The sequence below is a fragment of the Bufo gargarizans genome, chromosome 7 (genome assembly GCF_014858855.1).
Source record: "Bufo gargarizans isolate SCDJY-AF-19 chromosome 7, ASM1485885v1, whole genome shotgun sequence".
Taxonomy (NCBI): domain Eukaryota; kingdom Metazoa; phylum Chordata; class Amphibia; order Anura; family Bufonidae; genus Bufo; species Bufo gargarizans.
In genome coordinates this window covers 19067371-19083081 of record NC_058086.1, presented here as the reverse complement: position 1 = coordinate 19083081, position 15711 = coordinate 19067371, and the positions used below count along the sequence as shown (strand labels likewise).

At 46.0% G+C, this 15711-nt stretch overlaps 1 protein-coding gene across 1 annotated transcript in view; it reads right to left on the bottom strand.

The window, feature by feature from the left end:
- The window catches only part of STAB1 (stabilin 1), a 318385-nt gene that overhangs the window by 256584 nt on the left and 46090 nt on the right, over nt 1-15711 (bottom strand). Inside the window, exons 10-11 of the mRNA XM_044300459.1 lie at nt 13102-13229; nt 10135-10214 (exon numbers count right to left, since the gene is read on the bottom strand). Coding sequence (XP_044156394.1) covers nt 10135-10214; nt 13102-13229 — 208 coding nt within the window. The remainder of the gene's footprint in view (nt 1-10134; nt 10215-13101; nt 13230-15711) is intronic.

Below are 15711 nucleotides of genomic sequence, written 5' to 3'. Positions count from 1 at the left end.
ATTGGCTGCAACCGGATGGAATAAGGGGTTTAAGAGGGGGGGGGGGGGGGGGGTTGAGGGATTTAATGCAACTTACATTTGATTATGATAAATGGATATCTTGTATTCATGACAATTGTACTTGTCACAATTATCTGTATGCTTCTTGATGTGCTATTCAAAAATTGAATAAAAATTGTTTGAAAAAAAATAAAAAAAAGCCCAGCAACAGTCATGGCATATCAAACAGAGATGGGGGGCAGTCATAGGAACACCAACACTTCAGCACATATAACAAAATATAAGCCAATCAGAATAGTAACAGGAAAACTGAGAACATAATGATGTCATATCTTGTCAAAAAGTTAAACTCCTCTTCAACGAACGGTTAAAGCAAGTGAGGCTTTCCACCAGATAAGGCCCTTTAAGCTGCTGAAGATTAAAATATGGAATTCCTTAGAGCAGGCCATTCATGTGAACTTCCCCACCTGTGAACGCTGTGCATGTAGCCTTCTATAGGCTCTCCATTTTCTAGTAACCTCCGCAGAATAGTCCGCAAACACCAGCACCTTCACCCCACTGAGAATTAATGGTTCCCGTCATCTCCTGTACACCCTCAGAATATCCTCTTTATCTGTGTAATCCAAATATTTATAAATCACTTGCCATGAAAGTTGATTGTATCTCTTGTGGGGATCAGCTGGGGAATCTCTCGGGGGTCCCACCTATTGGGCTTTCTCCACCTTTCTTCTCTCTGTAAGGCCCAAAATCTGGGGAAGCTCATATTCAAATAAATGGTGCAGCTCTTTCTGAGGCACTGTTTCCCGGATTCTCCGGGTCATCTATATGGTCAGACGGGTGGCTGTTTGGAGCAGATCTCTTTGTTGGGCAGAAGTGTCAGTGTTTTCTTCCTCCACACACACCACGCTTTGTTCCACCTCAGAGATTCTGTAAGTTCCTATAAGTTCACCTCCTCCTGCAATTTGTTAAGTGCCGCCTGCACCGTTGTAGATAGCGTGGCAATAATGTCTGGGGCCAACTGTTTAGCCACCTCTATGGCAAGAAACTTTATGTCCACTCCACTGCCTGTGTGATCAAGTAACTCTACCTGGGAGTCAGCCCGGTGGTCTTCCTTTCCCTCAGGGTCATTCAGAGCTGGGGAGGGTGGTGGGGACGGCGCCATCTTTGCAGATGTGTTACCTGATGCTTGACAGGGCCAACATGCTGAGGAGGGTTTTTGCCTGTTCCGGAGTAAATATCGCTCCATACACCTCCGGATGCAGAGTGGTCTTAGTTTAAAGGGGTTGTGTCACTTCAGTAAGTGGCATTTATCATTTAGAGATAGTTAATACAAGGCACTTACTAATGTATTGTTATTGTCCATATTGCCTTCTTTGCTGGCTCGATTCCTTTTTCCATCACAATATACACTGCTCATTTGGTCGTGCTTGCACACTATTGGAAAAAGCGTCAGCCTCTCTGGTGGCTGGGACCATGGGAGTGCACATAGGCCAGTGCACGACCACCACTGATGGATTGCAGGGTGGTCTGTAACCATGGAAATGAGCAGCGTATAATGTGATAGAAAAATTAATCCAGCCAGCAAAGGAGGCAATATGGATATTAACACTACATTAGTAAGTGCCTTGTAGTAACTTACTGAAGTGACACAACCCCTTTAAATACCCGAGCGATCCAGGTGAGATGTCAGAGCAGGCTACGGCAGGATCAGCGGAGAGCAGCTGGGCACCCTGCGTTTTCACATACTGTACCAGTGCCAGAAACAAAAGTCTTAACTGCTAATTTTATGGTGAGAGGTTCACCATAACAACGTACAACCTCTCCACGGATATCCTCAATTCAGATTTTCAGTTTTCTGTTATACAACCAATATATTGTAACCTGCATTCTGAACGGGTGATTAAACTCACAACAAAGGACATATTCAAATGTATACATTGCAGGATGTATACCTTCCTGGAGCCATAATTTTTATTTTTTATTTTTTTCATTCACATAGCTATATGAGGGCTTGTTTTTTTGTGAAACCAGTTGTACTTTCTAATGGCACCATCGTATATTGCATACAATGTAATGGGAGCATGGAAAAAACATTTAAAATATGGTGGAATTGGAAAAAAAACTATTCCACCACAGTTTTATGGGTTTCATTTTTACAGCTGACATGTTACCTTCATTATATGTGTATTAATACTGAAATGTTTTTTTTTTGTATCTCCATATTCTGACCTCCATAACATTTTTATAGTCATGTCTATGGAGCTGTGTGAGTGCTAATTTTTTTTGCAAAACAAGCTGTAGTTTTTATTCATATCATTTTGGAGTGTGTATTGACTTTTTGATAACTTTTTATTGAATTCTTTCTTGGGAAGTTAAGCGAATGAAAAACGTCAAATCATCAATTTTTATTTTTCCATTACAGCGTTCACCATACAGAATAAATACATTTATATTTGGAATGTGGAGGTGCAAATAATCTTTAACATTTTTTATTATTTATTTTTATTGTGTGGAAAGCGGATGATTAGGGATGAGCGAACTCGAACTCTATAGTTCGGGTTCGTACCGAATTTTGGGGTGCTCGTGACACGGACCCGAACCCGCACATTTTCGTAAAAGTCCGGGTTCGGGTTCGGTGTTCGTCGCTTTCTTGGCGCTTTTGTGACGCTTTCTTGGCGCTTTTTGAAAGGCTGCAAAGCAGCCAATCAACAAGAGTCATACTACTTGCCCCAAGAGGCCATCACAGCCATGCCTACTATTGGCATGGCTGTGATTGGCCAGAGCACCATGTGACCCAGCCTCTATTTAAGCTGGAGTCACATAGCGCCGCCCGTCACTCTGCTCTGATTAGCATAGGGAGAGGTTGCGGCTGCGACAGTAGGGCGAGATTAGGCAGATTAACTCCTCCAAAGGACTTGATTATTGATCGATCTGCAGCTGTGGGTCATTGAGCTGCTGATACTCAATTGCTCACTGTTTTTAGGCTGCCCAGACTGTTTGTCAGTCACTTTTTTCTGGGGTGATCGGCGGCCATTTTGTGTCTTGTGGTGCGCCAGCACAAGCTGCGACCAAGTGCATTTAACCCTCAATGGTGTGGTTGTTTTTTGGCTAAAGCCTACATCAGGGTGAAGCTGTCACACCAAGTGCATTTAACCAGCAATAGTCTGTTTATTTTTTGGCCATATACTACATCAGGGGTAAGCTGCGCCTGTCACCAAGTGCATTTAACCCTCAATGGTGTGGTTGTTTTTTGGCTAAAGCCTACATCAGGGTGAAGCTGTCACACCAAGTGCATTTAACCAGCAATAGTCTGTTCATTTTTTGGCCATATACTACATCAGGGGCAAGCTGTGCCTGTCACCAAGTGCATTTAACCCTCAGTAGTGTGGTTGGTCAAGCTGTCACACCAAGTGCATTTAACCAGCAATAGTGTGGTTATTTTTTGGCCATATCCCAGTCTAATTCTGTCAGTAAATCTATACCTGTCACCCAGCGCCTAAATACTAGGCCTCAAATTTATATCACGCTAAATCTGTCGTTACTGGTGTACTGTTCTGGCTGGGCAAGTTATTTAGTGTCCGTCAAAGCACATTTTTTGTTCTGGGTTGAAATACAATTCCTAATTTAGTGGTTTCTGCTGTATCAGAGCTATTTTAAATCTATCCCTAAAAGGGTATATAATATTCAAGGTGCACATAGGGTCATTCAGAATAACTTCACACACACGCTACTGTGCATTTCCAAGTCTAATTCTGTCAGTAAATCTATACCTGTCACCCAGCGCCTAAATACTAGGCCTCAAATTTATATTCCGCTAAATCTGTCGTTACTGGTGTACTGTTCTGGCTGGGCAAGTTATTTAGTGTCCGTCAAAGCACATTTTTTGTTCTGGGTTGAAATACAATTCCCAATTTAGCAATTTCCTAATTTAGTGGTTTCTGCTGTATCAGGCCTACTTTAAATACATCCCTAAAAGGGTATATAATATTCAAGGTGCACATAGGGTCATTCAGAATAAATTCACACACACGCTACTGTGCATTTCCAAGTCTAATTCCGTCAGTAAATCTATACCTGTCACCCAGCGCCTAAATACTAGGCCTCAAATTTATATTCCGCTAAATCTGTCGTTACTAGTGTACTGTTCTGGCTGGGCAAGTTATTTAGTGTCCGTCAAAGCACATTTTTTGTTCTGGGTTGAAATACAATTCCCAATTAAGCAATTTCCTAATTTAGTGGTTTCTGCTGTATCAGGCCTACTTTAAATACATCCCTAAAAGGGTATATAATATTCAAGGTGCACATAGGGTCATTCAGAATAACTTCACACACACGCTACTGTGCATTTCCAAGTCTAATTCCGTCAGTAAATCTATACCTGTCACCCAGCGCCTAAATACTAGGCCTCAAATTTATATTCCGCTAAATCTGTCGTTACTAGTGTACTGTTCTGGCTGGGCAAGTTATTTAGTGTCCGTCAAAGCACATTTTTTGTTCTGGGTTGAAATACAATTCCCAATTAAGCAATTTCCTAATTTAGTGGTTTCTGCTGTATCAGGCCTACTTTAAATACATCCCTAAAAGGGTATATAATATTCAAGGTGCACATAGGGTCATTCAGAATAACTTCACACACACGCTACTGTGCATTTCCAAGTCTAATTCCGTCAGTAAATCTATACCTGTCACCCAGCGCCTAAATACTAGGCCTCAAATTTATATTCAGCTGAATTTGAATACAATACATTGGGCCAAATTGTGGTGAACGATAACAATGAGGAAAACATCTAGTAAGGGACGCGGACGTGGACATGGTCGTGGTGGTGTTAGTGGACCCTCTGGTGCTGGGAGTGGACGTGGCCGTTCTGCCACATCCACACGTCCTAGTGTACCAACTACCTCAGGTCCCAGTAGCCGCCAGAATTTACAGCGATATATGGTGGGGCCCAATGCCGTTCTAAGGATGGTAAGGCCTGAGCAGGTACAGGCATTAGTCAATTGGGTGGCCGACAGTGGATCCAGCACGTTCACATTATCTCCCACCCAGTCTTCTGCAGTAAGCGCACAGATGGCACCTGAAAACCAACCCCATCAGTCTGTCACATCACCCCCATGCATATCAGGGAAACTGTCTGAGCCTCAAGTTATGCAGCAGTCTCTTATGCTGTTTGAAGACTCTGCTGGCAGGGTTTCCCAAGGGCATCCACCTAGCCCTTCCCCAGTGGTGGAAGACATAGACTGCACTGATGCACAACCACTTATGTTTCCTGATGATGAGGACATGGGAATACCACCTCAGCATGTCTCTGATGATGACGAAACACAGGTGCCAACTGCTGCGTCTTTCTGCAGTGTGCAGACTGAACAGGAGGTCAGGGAGGAAGACTGGGTGGAAGACGATGCAGGGGACGATGAGGTCCTAGACCCCACATGGAATGAAGGTCGTGCCACTGACTTTCACAGTTCGGAGGAAGAGGCAGTGGTGAGACCGAGCCAACAGCGTAGCAAAAGAGGGAGCAGTGGGCAAAAGCAGAACACCCGCCGCCAAGAGACTCCGCCTGCTACTGACCGCCGCCATCTGGGACCGAGCACCCCAAAGGCAGCTTCAAGGAGTTCCCTGGCATGGCACTTCTTCAAACAATGTGCTGACGACAAGACCCGAGTGGTTTGCACGCTGTGCCATCAGAGCCTAAAGCGAGGCATTAACGTTCTGAACCTTAGCACAACCTGCATGACCAGGCACCTGCATGCAAAGCATGAACTGCAGTGGAGTAAACACCTTAAAAACAAGGAAGTCACTCAGGCTCCCCCTGCTACCTCTTCTGCTGCTGCCGCCTTGGCCTCTTCTGCTGCTGCCGCCTCGGCCTCTTCTGCTGCTGCCGCCTCGGCCTCTTCCTCCGCCTCTGGAGGAACATTGGCACCTGCCGCCCAGCAAACAGGGGATGTACCACCAACACCACCACCACCTCCGTCACCAAGCGTCTCAACCATGTCACACGGCAGCGTTCAGCTCTCCATCTCACAAACATTTGAGAGAAAGCGTAAATTCCCACCTAGCCACCCTCGATCCCTGGCCCTGAATGCCAGCATTTCTAAACTACTGGCCTATGAAATGCTGTCATTTAGGCTGGTGGACACAGACAGCTTCAAACAGCTCATGTCGCTTGCTGTCCCACAGTATGTTGTTCCCAGCCGCCACTACTTCTCCAAGAGAGCCGTGCCTTCCCTGCACAACCAAGTATCCGATAAAATCAAGTGTGCACTGCGCAACGCCATCTGTAGCAAGGTCCACCTAACCACAGATACGTGGACCAGTAAACACGGCCAGGGACGCTATATCTCCCTAACTGCACACTGGGTAAATGTAGTGGCAGCTGGGCCCCAGGCGGAGAGCTGTTTGGCGCACGTCCTTCCGCCGCCAAGGATCGCAGGGCAACATTCTTTGCCTCCTGTTGCCACCTCCTCCTTCTCGGCTTCCTCCTCCTCTTCTTCCACCTGCTCATCCAGTCAGCCACACACCTTCACCACCAACTTCAGCACAGCCCGGGGTAAACGTCAGCAGGCCATTCTGAAACTCATATGTTTGGGGGACAGGCCCCACACCGCACAGGAGTTGTGGCGGGGTATAGAACAACAGACCGACGAGTGGTTGCTGCCGGTGAGCCTCAAGCCCGGCCTGGTGGTGTGTGATAATGGGCGAAATCTCGTTGCAGCTCTGGGACTAGCCGGTTTGACGCACATCCCTTGCCTGGCGCATGTGCTGAATTTGGTGGTGCAGAAGTTCATTCACAACTACCCCGACATGTCAGAGCTGCTGCATAAAGTGCGGGCCGTCTGTTCGCGCTTCCGGCGTTCACATCCTGCCGCTGCTCGCCTGTCTGCGCTACAGCGTAACTTCGGCCTTCCCGCTCACCGCCTCATATGCGACGTGCCCACCAGGTGGAACTCCACCTTGCACATGCTGGACAGACTGTGCGAGCAGCAGCAGGCCATAGTGGAGTTTCAGCTGCAGCACGCACGGGTCAGTCGCACTGCGGAACAGCACCACTTCACCACCAATGACTGGGCCTCCATGCGAGACCTGTGTGCCCTGTTGCGCTGTTTCGAGTACTCCACCAACATGGCCAGTGGCGATGACGCCGTTATCAGCGTTACAATACCACTTCTATGTCTCCTTGAGAAAACACTTAGGGCGATGATGGAAGAGGAGGTGGCCCAGGAGGAGGAGGAGGAGGAGGAGGAAGAGGGGTCATTTTTAGCACTTTCAGGCCAGTCTCTTCGAAGTGACTCAGAGGGAGGTTTTTTGCAACAGCAGAGGCCAGGTACAAATGTGGCCAGCCAGGGCCCACTACTGGAGGACGAGGAGGACGAGGATGAGGAGGAGGTGGAGGAGGATGAGGATGAAGCATGGTCACAGCGGGGTGGCACCCAACGCAGCTCGGGCCCATCACTGGTGCGTGGCTGGGGGGAAAGGCAGGACGATGACGATACGCCTCCCACAGAGGACAGCTTGTCCTTACCCCTGGGCAGCCTGGCACACATGAGCGACTACATGCTGCAGTGCCTGCGCAACGACAGCAGAGTTGCCCACATTTTAACGTGTGCGGACTACTGGGTTGCCACCCTGCTGGATCCACGCTACAAAGACAATGTGCCCACCTTACTTCCTGCACTGGAGCGTGATAGGAAGATGCGCGAGTACAAGCGCACGTTGGTAGACGCACTACTTAGAGCATTCCCAAATGTCACAGGGGAACAAGTGGAAGCCCAAGGCCAAGGCAGAGGAGGAGCAAGAGGTCGCCAAGGCAGCTGTGTCACGGCCAGCTCCTCTGAGGGCAGGGTTAGCATGGCAGAGATGTGGAAAAGTTTTGTCAACACGCCACAGCTAACTGCACCACCACCTGATACGCAACGTGTTAACAGGAGGCAACATTTCACTAACATGGTGGAACAGTACGTGTGCACACCCCTCCACGTACTGACTGATGGTTCGGCCCCATTCAACTTCTGGGTCTCTAAATTGTCCACGTGGCCAGAGCTAGCCTTTTATGCCTTGGAGGTGCTGGCCTGCCCGGCGGCCAGCGTTTTGTCTGAACGTGTATTCAGCACGGCAGGGGGCGTCATTACAGACAAACGCAGCCGCCTGTCTACAGCCAATGTGGACAAGCTGACGTTCATAAAAATGAACCAGGCATGGATCCCACAGGACCTGTCCGTCCCTTGTCCAGATTAGACATTAACTACCTCCCCTTAACCATATATTATTGTACTCCAGGGCACTTCCTCATTCAATCCTATTTTTATTTTAATTTTACCATTATATTGCGAGGCTACCCAAAGTTGAATGAACCTCTCCTCTGTCTGGGTGCCGGGGCCTAAATATATGCCAATGGACTGTTCCAATGTTGGGTGACGTGAAGCCTGATTCTCTGCTATGACATGCAGACTAATTCTCTGCTGACATGAAGCCAGATTCTCTGTTACGGGACCTCTCTCCTCTGCCTGGGTGCTGGGCCTAAATATCTGACAATGGACTGTTGCAGTGGTGGCTGACGTGAAGCCTGATTTTCTGCTATGACATGCAGACTAATTCTCTGCTGACATGAAGCCAGATCCTCTGTTACGGGACCTCTCTCCTCTGCCTGCGTGCTGGGCCTAAATATATGCCAATGGACTGTTGCACTGGTGGCTGACGTGAAGCCTGATTCTCTGCTATGACACGAAGACTGATTCTCTGCTGACATGAAGCCAGATTGTCTGTTACGGGACCTCTCTCCTCTGCCTGGGTGCTGGGCCTAAATATCTGACAATGGACTGTTGCATTGGTGGCTGACGTGAAGCCTGATTCTCTGCTATGATATGAAGACTGATTCTCTGCTGACATGAAGCCAGATTGTCTGTTACGGGACCTCTCTCCTCTGCCTGGGTGCTGGGCCTAAATTTATGAAAATGGACTGATGCAGTGGTGGCTGACATGAAGCCTGATTCTCTGCTATGACATGCAGACTGATTCTCTGCCGACATGAAGCCAGAATCTCTGTTAAGGGACCTCTCTCCTCTGCCTGGGTGCCTGGGACTAAATATCTGAGAATGGACTGTTCCAGTGGTGGGTGACGTGAAGCCAGATTCTCTGCTATGGGACCTCTCTCCAATTGATTTTGGTTAATTTTTATTTATTTAATTTTTATTTTAATTCATTTCCCTATCCACATTTGTTTGCAGGGGATTTACCTACATGTTGCTGCCTTTTGCAGCCCTCTAGCCCTTTCCTGGGCTGTTTTACAGCCTTTTTAGTGACGAAAAGTTCGGGTCCCCATTGACTTCAATGGGGTTCGGGTTCGGGACGAAGTTCGGATCGGGTTCGGATCCCGAACCCGAACATTTTCGGGAAGTTCGGCTGAAATTCTCGAACCCGAACATCCAGGTGTCCGCTCAACTCTACGGATGATTAGAATTTTTACATATATATTTTTTTTTTACTTTTTTATACTTATGTTAAGCCTCCTTATGGGCCTTTGAAATGTAATTCTTAGATCACTTGTCACTTCCACTGAAATTAATGTTGCACTGTAAGCCACTTGAGCGGTTTTCATATGGAGCACTTGCACCTGCAGGCCTCAATAGAAACTATAGTTCTATTAGCCTGAAACTCTTCAGTCAGATCCATACTAATAGAAAAAGCGAACAGCTTCCCGATTAATTGACCACAGCATCTGAAGGCTTAAATGTTTACAAGTGGAATTATTGCCGATCGCAGACGTTAGCCACAGGTGTCTGCTGTTCAAAAAAGCAGAAACATGATGGCTATGGAGCCCACTGCGCCCAATAATGGACACCATTTTCAAACACCAGACTTGTTGTGCTAAGATATCAAATTATTCCCTATCCACAGGCTAGGCGATAAGCATCTGATCACTGCTGGACCCCACTAAATGGAGTAACAGTCAAGCAGGTGCACAGCTGCTCCATTCAAAGACTATGAGCATTGGCAAAGATAGCCAGGCACTGTACTGGGCCAACTCTGCCAGTCCTGAGTCTTGTGGATGGATAGATAATAAGTTGTGATGGTGGCACTAACCCTTTTATGTACACAAACTGCAATATAAGGTCACCAATTGTATTGTCTATACTTACATCCATGTGAGTTGGTGTCAGTAGGGGAACAAATACTGTGAAAGGACCATATTTTCGCAAAGTCAATCCACACCCTTCCTCTGTCAAAAAGAAAAAAAAAATTAAGGCTTTTTTTTAATGGAAATCAAGGGAGATTTACTAAGCTAAATGCACCAGAATTCTGGCAGTGGACACCAGTAGAACAGGCACTCATTCCTGGTTCAAGAGGAACAGACGTTTAGTAGCACAGCCAAACTTTGTGCTAATATACAAAATAACTTTGGGTTCTTTTTGGTTGTTTAATTTGGTCCTAATAGCAACTGCTTGCCAATGCATGTTCATACAGAGGATTTATTCATGTGTTTTTTTATCTCAATTATTTCAATAGAATGTTTAACAATATCTTCTACTGAGTCTTTTTTTTTATAGAATACCAGGGCTGGGATCCAGCCAGTTCTCCTTGGCATCCCATTTCTTCAGAGAACCAGGAAGAAATGGGATGCCAACCTGAATTCCCACCTTTAGTGAAAACGCTGTAAGGCCCCTTTCACACGAGCGAGTTTTCCGCGTGGGTGCAATGCGTGATGTGAACGCATTGCGCCCGCGCGGAATCCAGACCCATTCATTTCAATGGGGCTGTGTACATGAGCGTTGGTTTTCACGCATCACTTTTCCGTTGCGTGAAAATTGCAGCATGTTCTATATTCTGCGATTTTCACGCAACGCTGGCCCCATAGAAGTGAATGGGGCTGCGTGAAAATCGCATCTGCAAGCAAGTGCGGATGCAATGCGTTTTTCACGGATGGTTGATAAGAGATGTTGTTTGTATACCTTCAGTTTTTTATCACGCGCATGCAAAACGCATTAAATCGCATTGCACCAGCGCAATAAAGACTGAACAACTAAATGCGATCACATACAAGACTAAAGGCCCTTGCTTGCGAAATCTCACTTTTTTTACTGAACACATTCAGACCTAATCTGCTCACGCTTTTTTGTAAGAGACCTAACTGGAGGCGGGAGATGAGCATCACTTTCCTCAGGACACCGATACAATTGAAAACAATGGCAGTGCAGGGAGCCATAGACCCTGTGTGCTGTCATTCCCTACGCCGCAAGCCTAGAATACTGCAGGAAAGCACCCAAGACATCAGCGTCCCAACGAAGGTGGTACAATGATATTACTGCATCTTGTCATCTGCTCTGGAGGGGTCACTCCAGAGGCTGGAGCGGACTCATGCATGCAATTTGCCGAGGACTGAGGATAGGCGAGTAACAACCTGCCCTGCCAAGACACAGATGGTGCGACGATGATGCCATGGGGGGTCATTAGTTATGTTGCCTGGGTAGGGAACCTGTTAAGAATTTGAAGCCTACCCCTTCGTAATGTAGCACATCTCCACCTGCTATATTTAAATGTAGCCCGTCAAGCACCCTTCAGGCTAATATTAATTTATCTCTAAATAGAAGTAAACAATACGAATATACAATATATGACACATTTGTACCTACAGCCAGTACAGGGTTTCATGAACCACTGACCCTACCCTAATAGCATTGCATAGTATATTTTCCTATAAGAGAACAAAGCACATAAATTCAATATACACAGAAATGTACATACAAAATATGCACCACAGTTGATTTATGGATGGAAAATTCAAAAAATTGCTTTTTAGCCCATTATACATGCAATTCAATAATAAAAAAAAGGATCCACATTGTATGTGTCCACAGTCTTTAACGAACCTTTGCCAGAATGACCAAGCTTATTAAGCCAGGCATATTGCCTGGTGGGGGAGATCATGCGGAGTAAGATTGCACTGCAGCAGAGACATCCTTATTTATGCAACTGAGCAATATGGAGCACCAAGGAGCTGGCGCGAGCACTTAGTGCACCGCTAACACAATGCCCCTGTGCATGCCCCCTCCGCATGGATTGACAGGCATCCCCGTACAGCAGTACAACCATTGAATAATGTGGTCATGTCACACTAAGCATCACATAACCACCTCAGTATTTATATATGGCTGCACTGTTTCCAAACCAGAAAATAAAGATGGGTATTCGGCGTTCTCACGCCTGCCCAGAAGCGACAAGTCGGCTCAGTAGTGGATAAGATGCTGTTTCCCAAGCTCATCAGAGCCCTACATCATATTATTTTCTGTGGTTTCTCCTTTGAGAATGGACTTAATAAAAATCCAAATATCTGCATCTATGGAGGGAGTGCTGTGGATTACTCTTTGGAGTAATAGGGTTGATCATGCTGACAGATGCTCTTTTAAGGGAATTTTTGGCTATTATCTGATACTTATACATGAGTAATACTGCAAATAGTAAGTCCAGTACTTCTGTACTGCTCCCCCCCCCCCCATTCCCCTGCTGCCAGTGTTTAAACGGGTTTTTCAGCATTTTAATATTGATGACCTATACTCAGGATAGGTCATCAATATCAGATCAGTAGGGATCTGACACCCGGCACCCCACCGATCAGCTGTATCAGTGCGTCCATGCTCTTTCCCTTCTTTCTTACTGCTCGCTATAAACATAGCAGCAGCGAACAGAAAAAGAGAAGGGAGATGGCGCGCGCGCACTGCGCGTGCCTTCCTTTATACAGCTGATAGTCGGGGGTGCCGTGTGTCAGACCCCTCCTCCCCTGACTTATTCTGAGAATAGGTATTATTGAAACCCCTTAGAAGCTATGCTGAAATACTTAGTCAGGAGTGCTCTCCATTATGTCAGCACAGCACAGCAGTCTGGGGACTGTCTTTCAGTACAGCTTTCAGATCTGACACCAGGGAAATGGGGGACAGTCGGAATTTTTGTATTTTTTTTATGTCGATCTGGACTCCTTATGTGTAGTACTACTCATGTATTACATCAGATAATAATCCGAGATCATGGCGACATTCTCACTATAAATGTGCTTGCATACTGTACCTAGATAACTCAAACAGATGAGACAAGTCCCATAAATGGTATCTCACCAAATATCCGTATTGCACCCGGCTGTTTCCTCATTTGGCTGTCTTCAATATTCAGTTTCTGAATCTCGTATAAAATGCTTCCATAGCAGTTCCTGCCATCACTAATCTCTCCTTCATGACAGGCACACCTATGGTACATATGGATTCTTATTTATGACTTACAACATCATTGATGAAATAGTTTCATTTAATGAGAGATGCTCTTTACTGAGAGTATGTACCTAAAGGCACTAAAACATTAAAGGGAATCTGTCACCTGCTTTTAGCATTTTAAGCTGTCACCATCGCCATGGTCAATAAAGTACCTCATTTCCTGCAGTCTTCTTCTTACTTTATTTCGTTTTGTCATTTTGATAAAAAAGCTCTTTTTCTGATATGCTAATGAAGCTCCAAGGTTCCCAGATGGGCGTTTTTTCCCCTCTCTGGAGCCCAGTGACGCCCCTTGCAGTGCCCAGCCTGCCTTAATTTAAAGCCCAAGAACACCTCCTGATCCTGAAATAACCTCCGACAGCCCTGGAAAACGGTTCCGCCCCCTCGCCACCTCCTCTTCTACCTTTAAGAAATGCCCCGGCCTGCGCCTGCGCGATCATCAAGCTCCTGAGGCCAACAGCCTCAAAAGTCTCACTAGGCATGCGCCGAGCCCAGTGACGTAATATGAGCGCTGCTGCCTCAGGAGCTTGATCGCGCAGGCCGTACAGCGCCTGCGCGAGATTTCTGGCGGCCGACAGGAAGATGAACGGGGCATTTCTTGAAGGTAGAAGAGGAGGTGGCGAGGGGGCGGAACCGTTTGCCGGGGCTGTGGGAGGTTATTTCAGGGTCAGGAGGCGTTCCTGGGCATCAAATTAAGGCGGGCTGGGCACTGCAGGGTGGCGTCACTGGGCTCTAAAGAGGCAAACAAAATGCCCCTCTGGGCATCTTGGAGCTTCATTAGCATATCAGAAAAAGAGCTTATTTTTAATCAAAATGACAAAACGAAATAAAGTAAGACGACCACTGCAGGAAATGAGGTACTTTATTGAACATGGCAAGGTTGAAAGCTTAAAATGCTAAAAGCAGGTGACAGATTCCCTAGTTTACACCAATTGGTGCAGTCTCAAAAAGGGCATTTGGGCAGAATGTAAACTGCTGTAATTGCGGAACTGCTCAAAATTCAACAGGAAATCTAAAACATTTTACAGCAGCCCTGATCTAAGCACTTAGGGGCACATTTATTAGGACCAGAGTTTTAGACCTCGGTCGTAATAAACCACTAAGCGGGCGGTGGTTCCGCCAGAGTTATGTAGAAGCGCCAGCCTCTCGATAACTTCGGCGCATCCCACGCCAGTTCTAAACTTATGACAGCTTCTGAGCTATCTTACATTTAGACTTTTTTCTACGCCTGAAACAGGCGTATAAAATGGTAAATGAGATGGGCCTGCCGGCCCGCCCACACCCACCCACGACTCGCCAACTTATTTACATCTGGCGCGAATAGGGGTATTTCAGCTTAATAAATGACCCCTTACTGCTTTAGGAGCATCATGAAAATGACTTGATATTGAAAATGTATCTGTCTCGTGAAAGGCGCACTTTGAAGTAGTTATCTCACTTCAGCAAATGGTATTTATCATGTAGAGAAAGTTAATACACGGCACCTACTAATGTATTGTGATTGTCCATGTTGCTTCCTTTGCTGGCTGGATTTATTTTTTTATCACATTATACACGTCTTGTATCCAGGGGTTACGACCACCCTGCAATCCAGCTTTTTCTACATGACGAATGCCACTTGCTGAAGTGAGACAACCCCTTTTAAGTGTATCTGCCAAAATAAATGCTAAAATGTAGCCTTAACCATTTCCAGTAACTATAGATAAAAGCAATTGAAGTAGTTGTTTTTGAAGAAGCCCTGTTACATCTCCTAGGGTACCCTATCTGAGGGCAGCATAGGACATTGGGTGAGGAGGTGAGCTTGGGCACAGAGAGTTTTCTCTACAGTCTTTTTTTTTTTACTCCTCGCAGCATGTAAACACAGCAGTGCATACAATTACATAAAAATAACAAATGAAATAATAAATAAATATATATTCCCAAGTTTAGCATCTCCTCCTCTGTATCCTATGCTGCCCTTTTTTCTTATAGTGTGCAAGCCTGGCCACCGCTGATAGATTACAGGGTGGTCGTAACCATGGAAACGAGCAGTGTATAATGTGATGGAAAAATGAATCAAGCCAGCAAAGGAGGCAACATGGACAATCAGCCTGGAAGTTGGGCCCTTTTTAAAATTTCGCTTTTATTAGGTTTACTTTAAAAAGCAGAAATAAATATACACCCTCTGATAACCGGGTATCCAAAATAATAACAGGACGAGATGTTGCCCAGCTACCACCGTGAATTGGTGAAAAAAGTGAATACACAAGATAAATAAGATAAATAAGATACGTATAAATTCCAGGGGCATAAATGACATTCAATGGAGGTTGGGTAATGGGTAGAGGGTTGGGCACCTTATTATGGGTATTGGGGATGGTTCTCTCTCTATACCCGCCCTAAAATAATCCTCTGTCCAGGGATGAACCCTGATGGTGGGATCACCCTGTCCCCGTACCTCCCCTGTCTAGCCCTGTACAA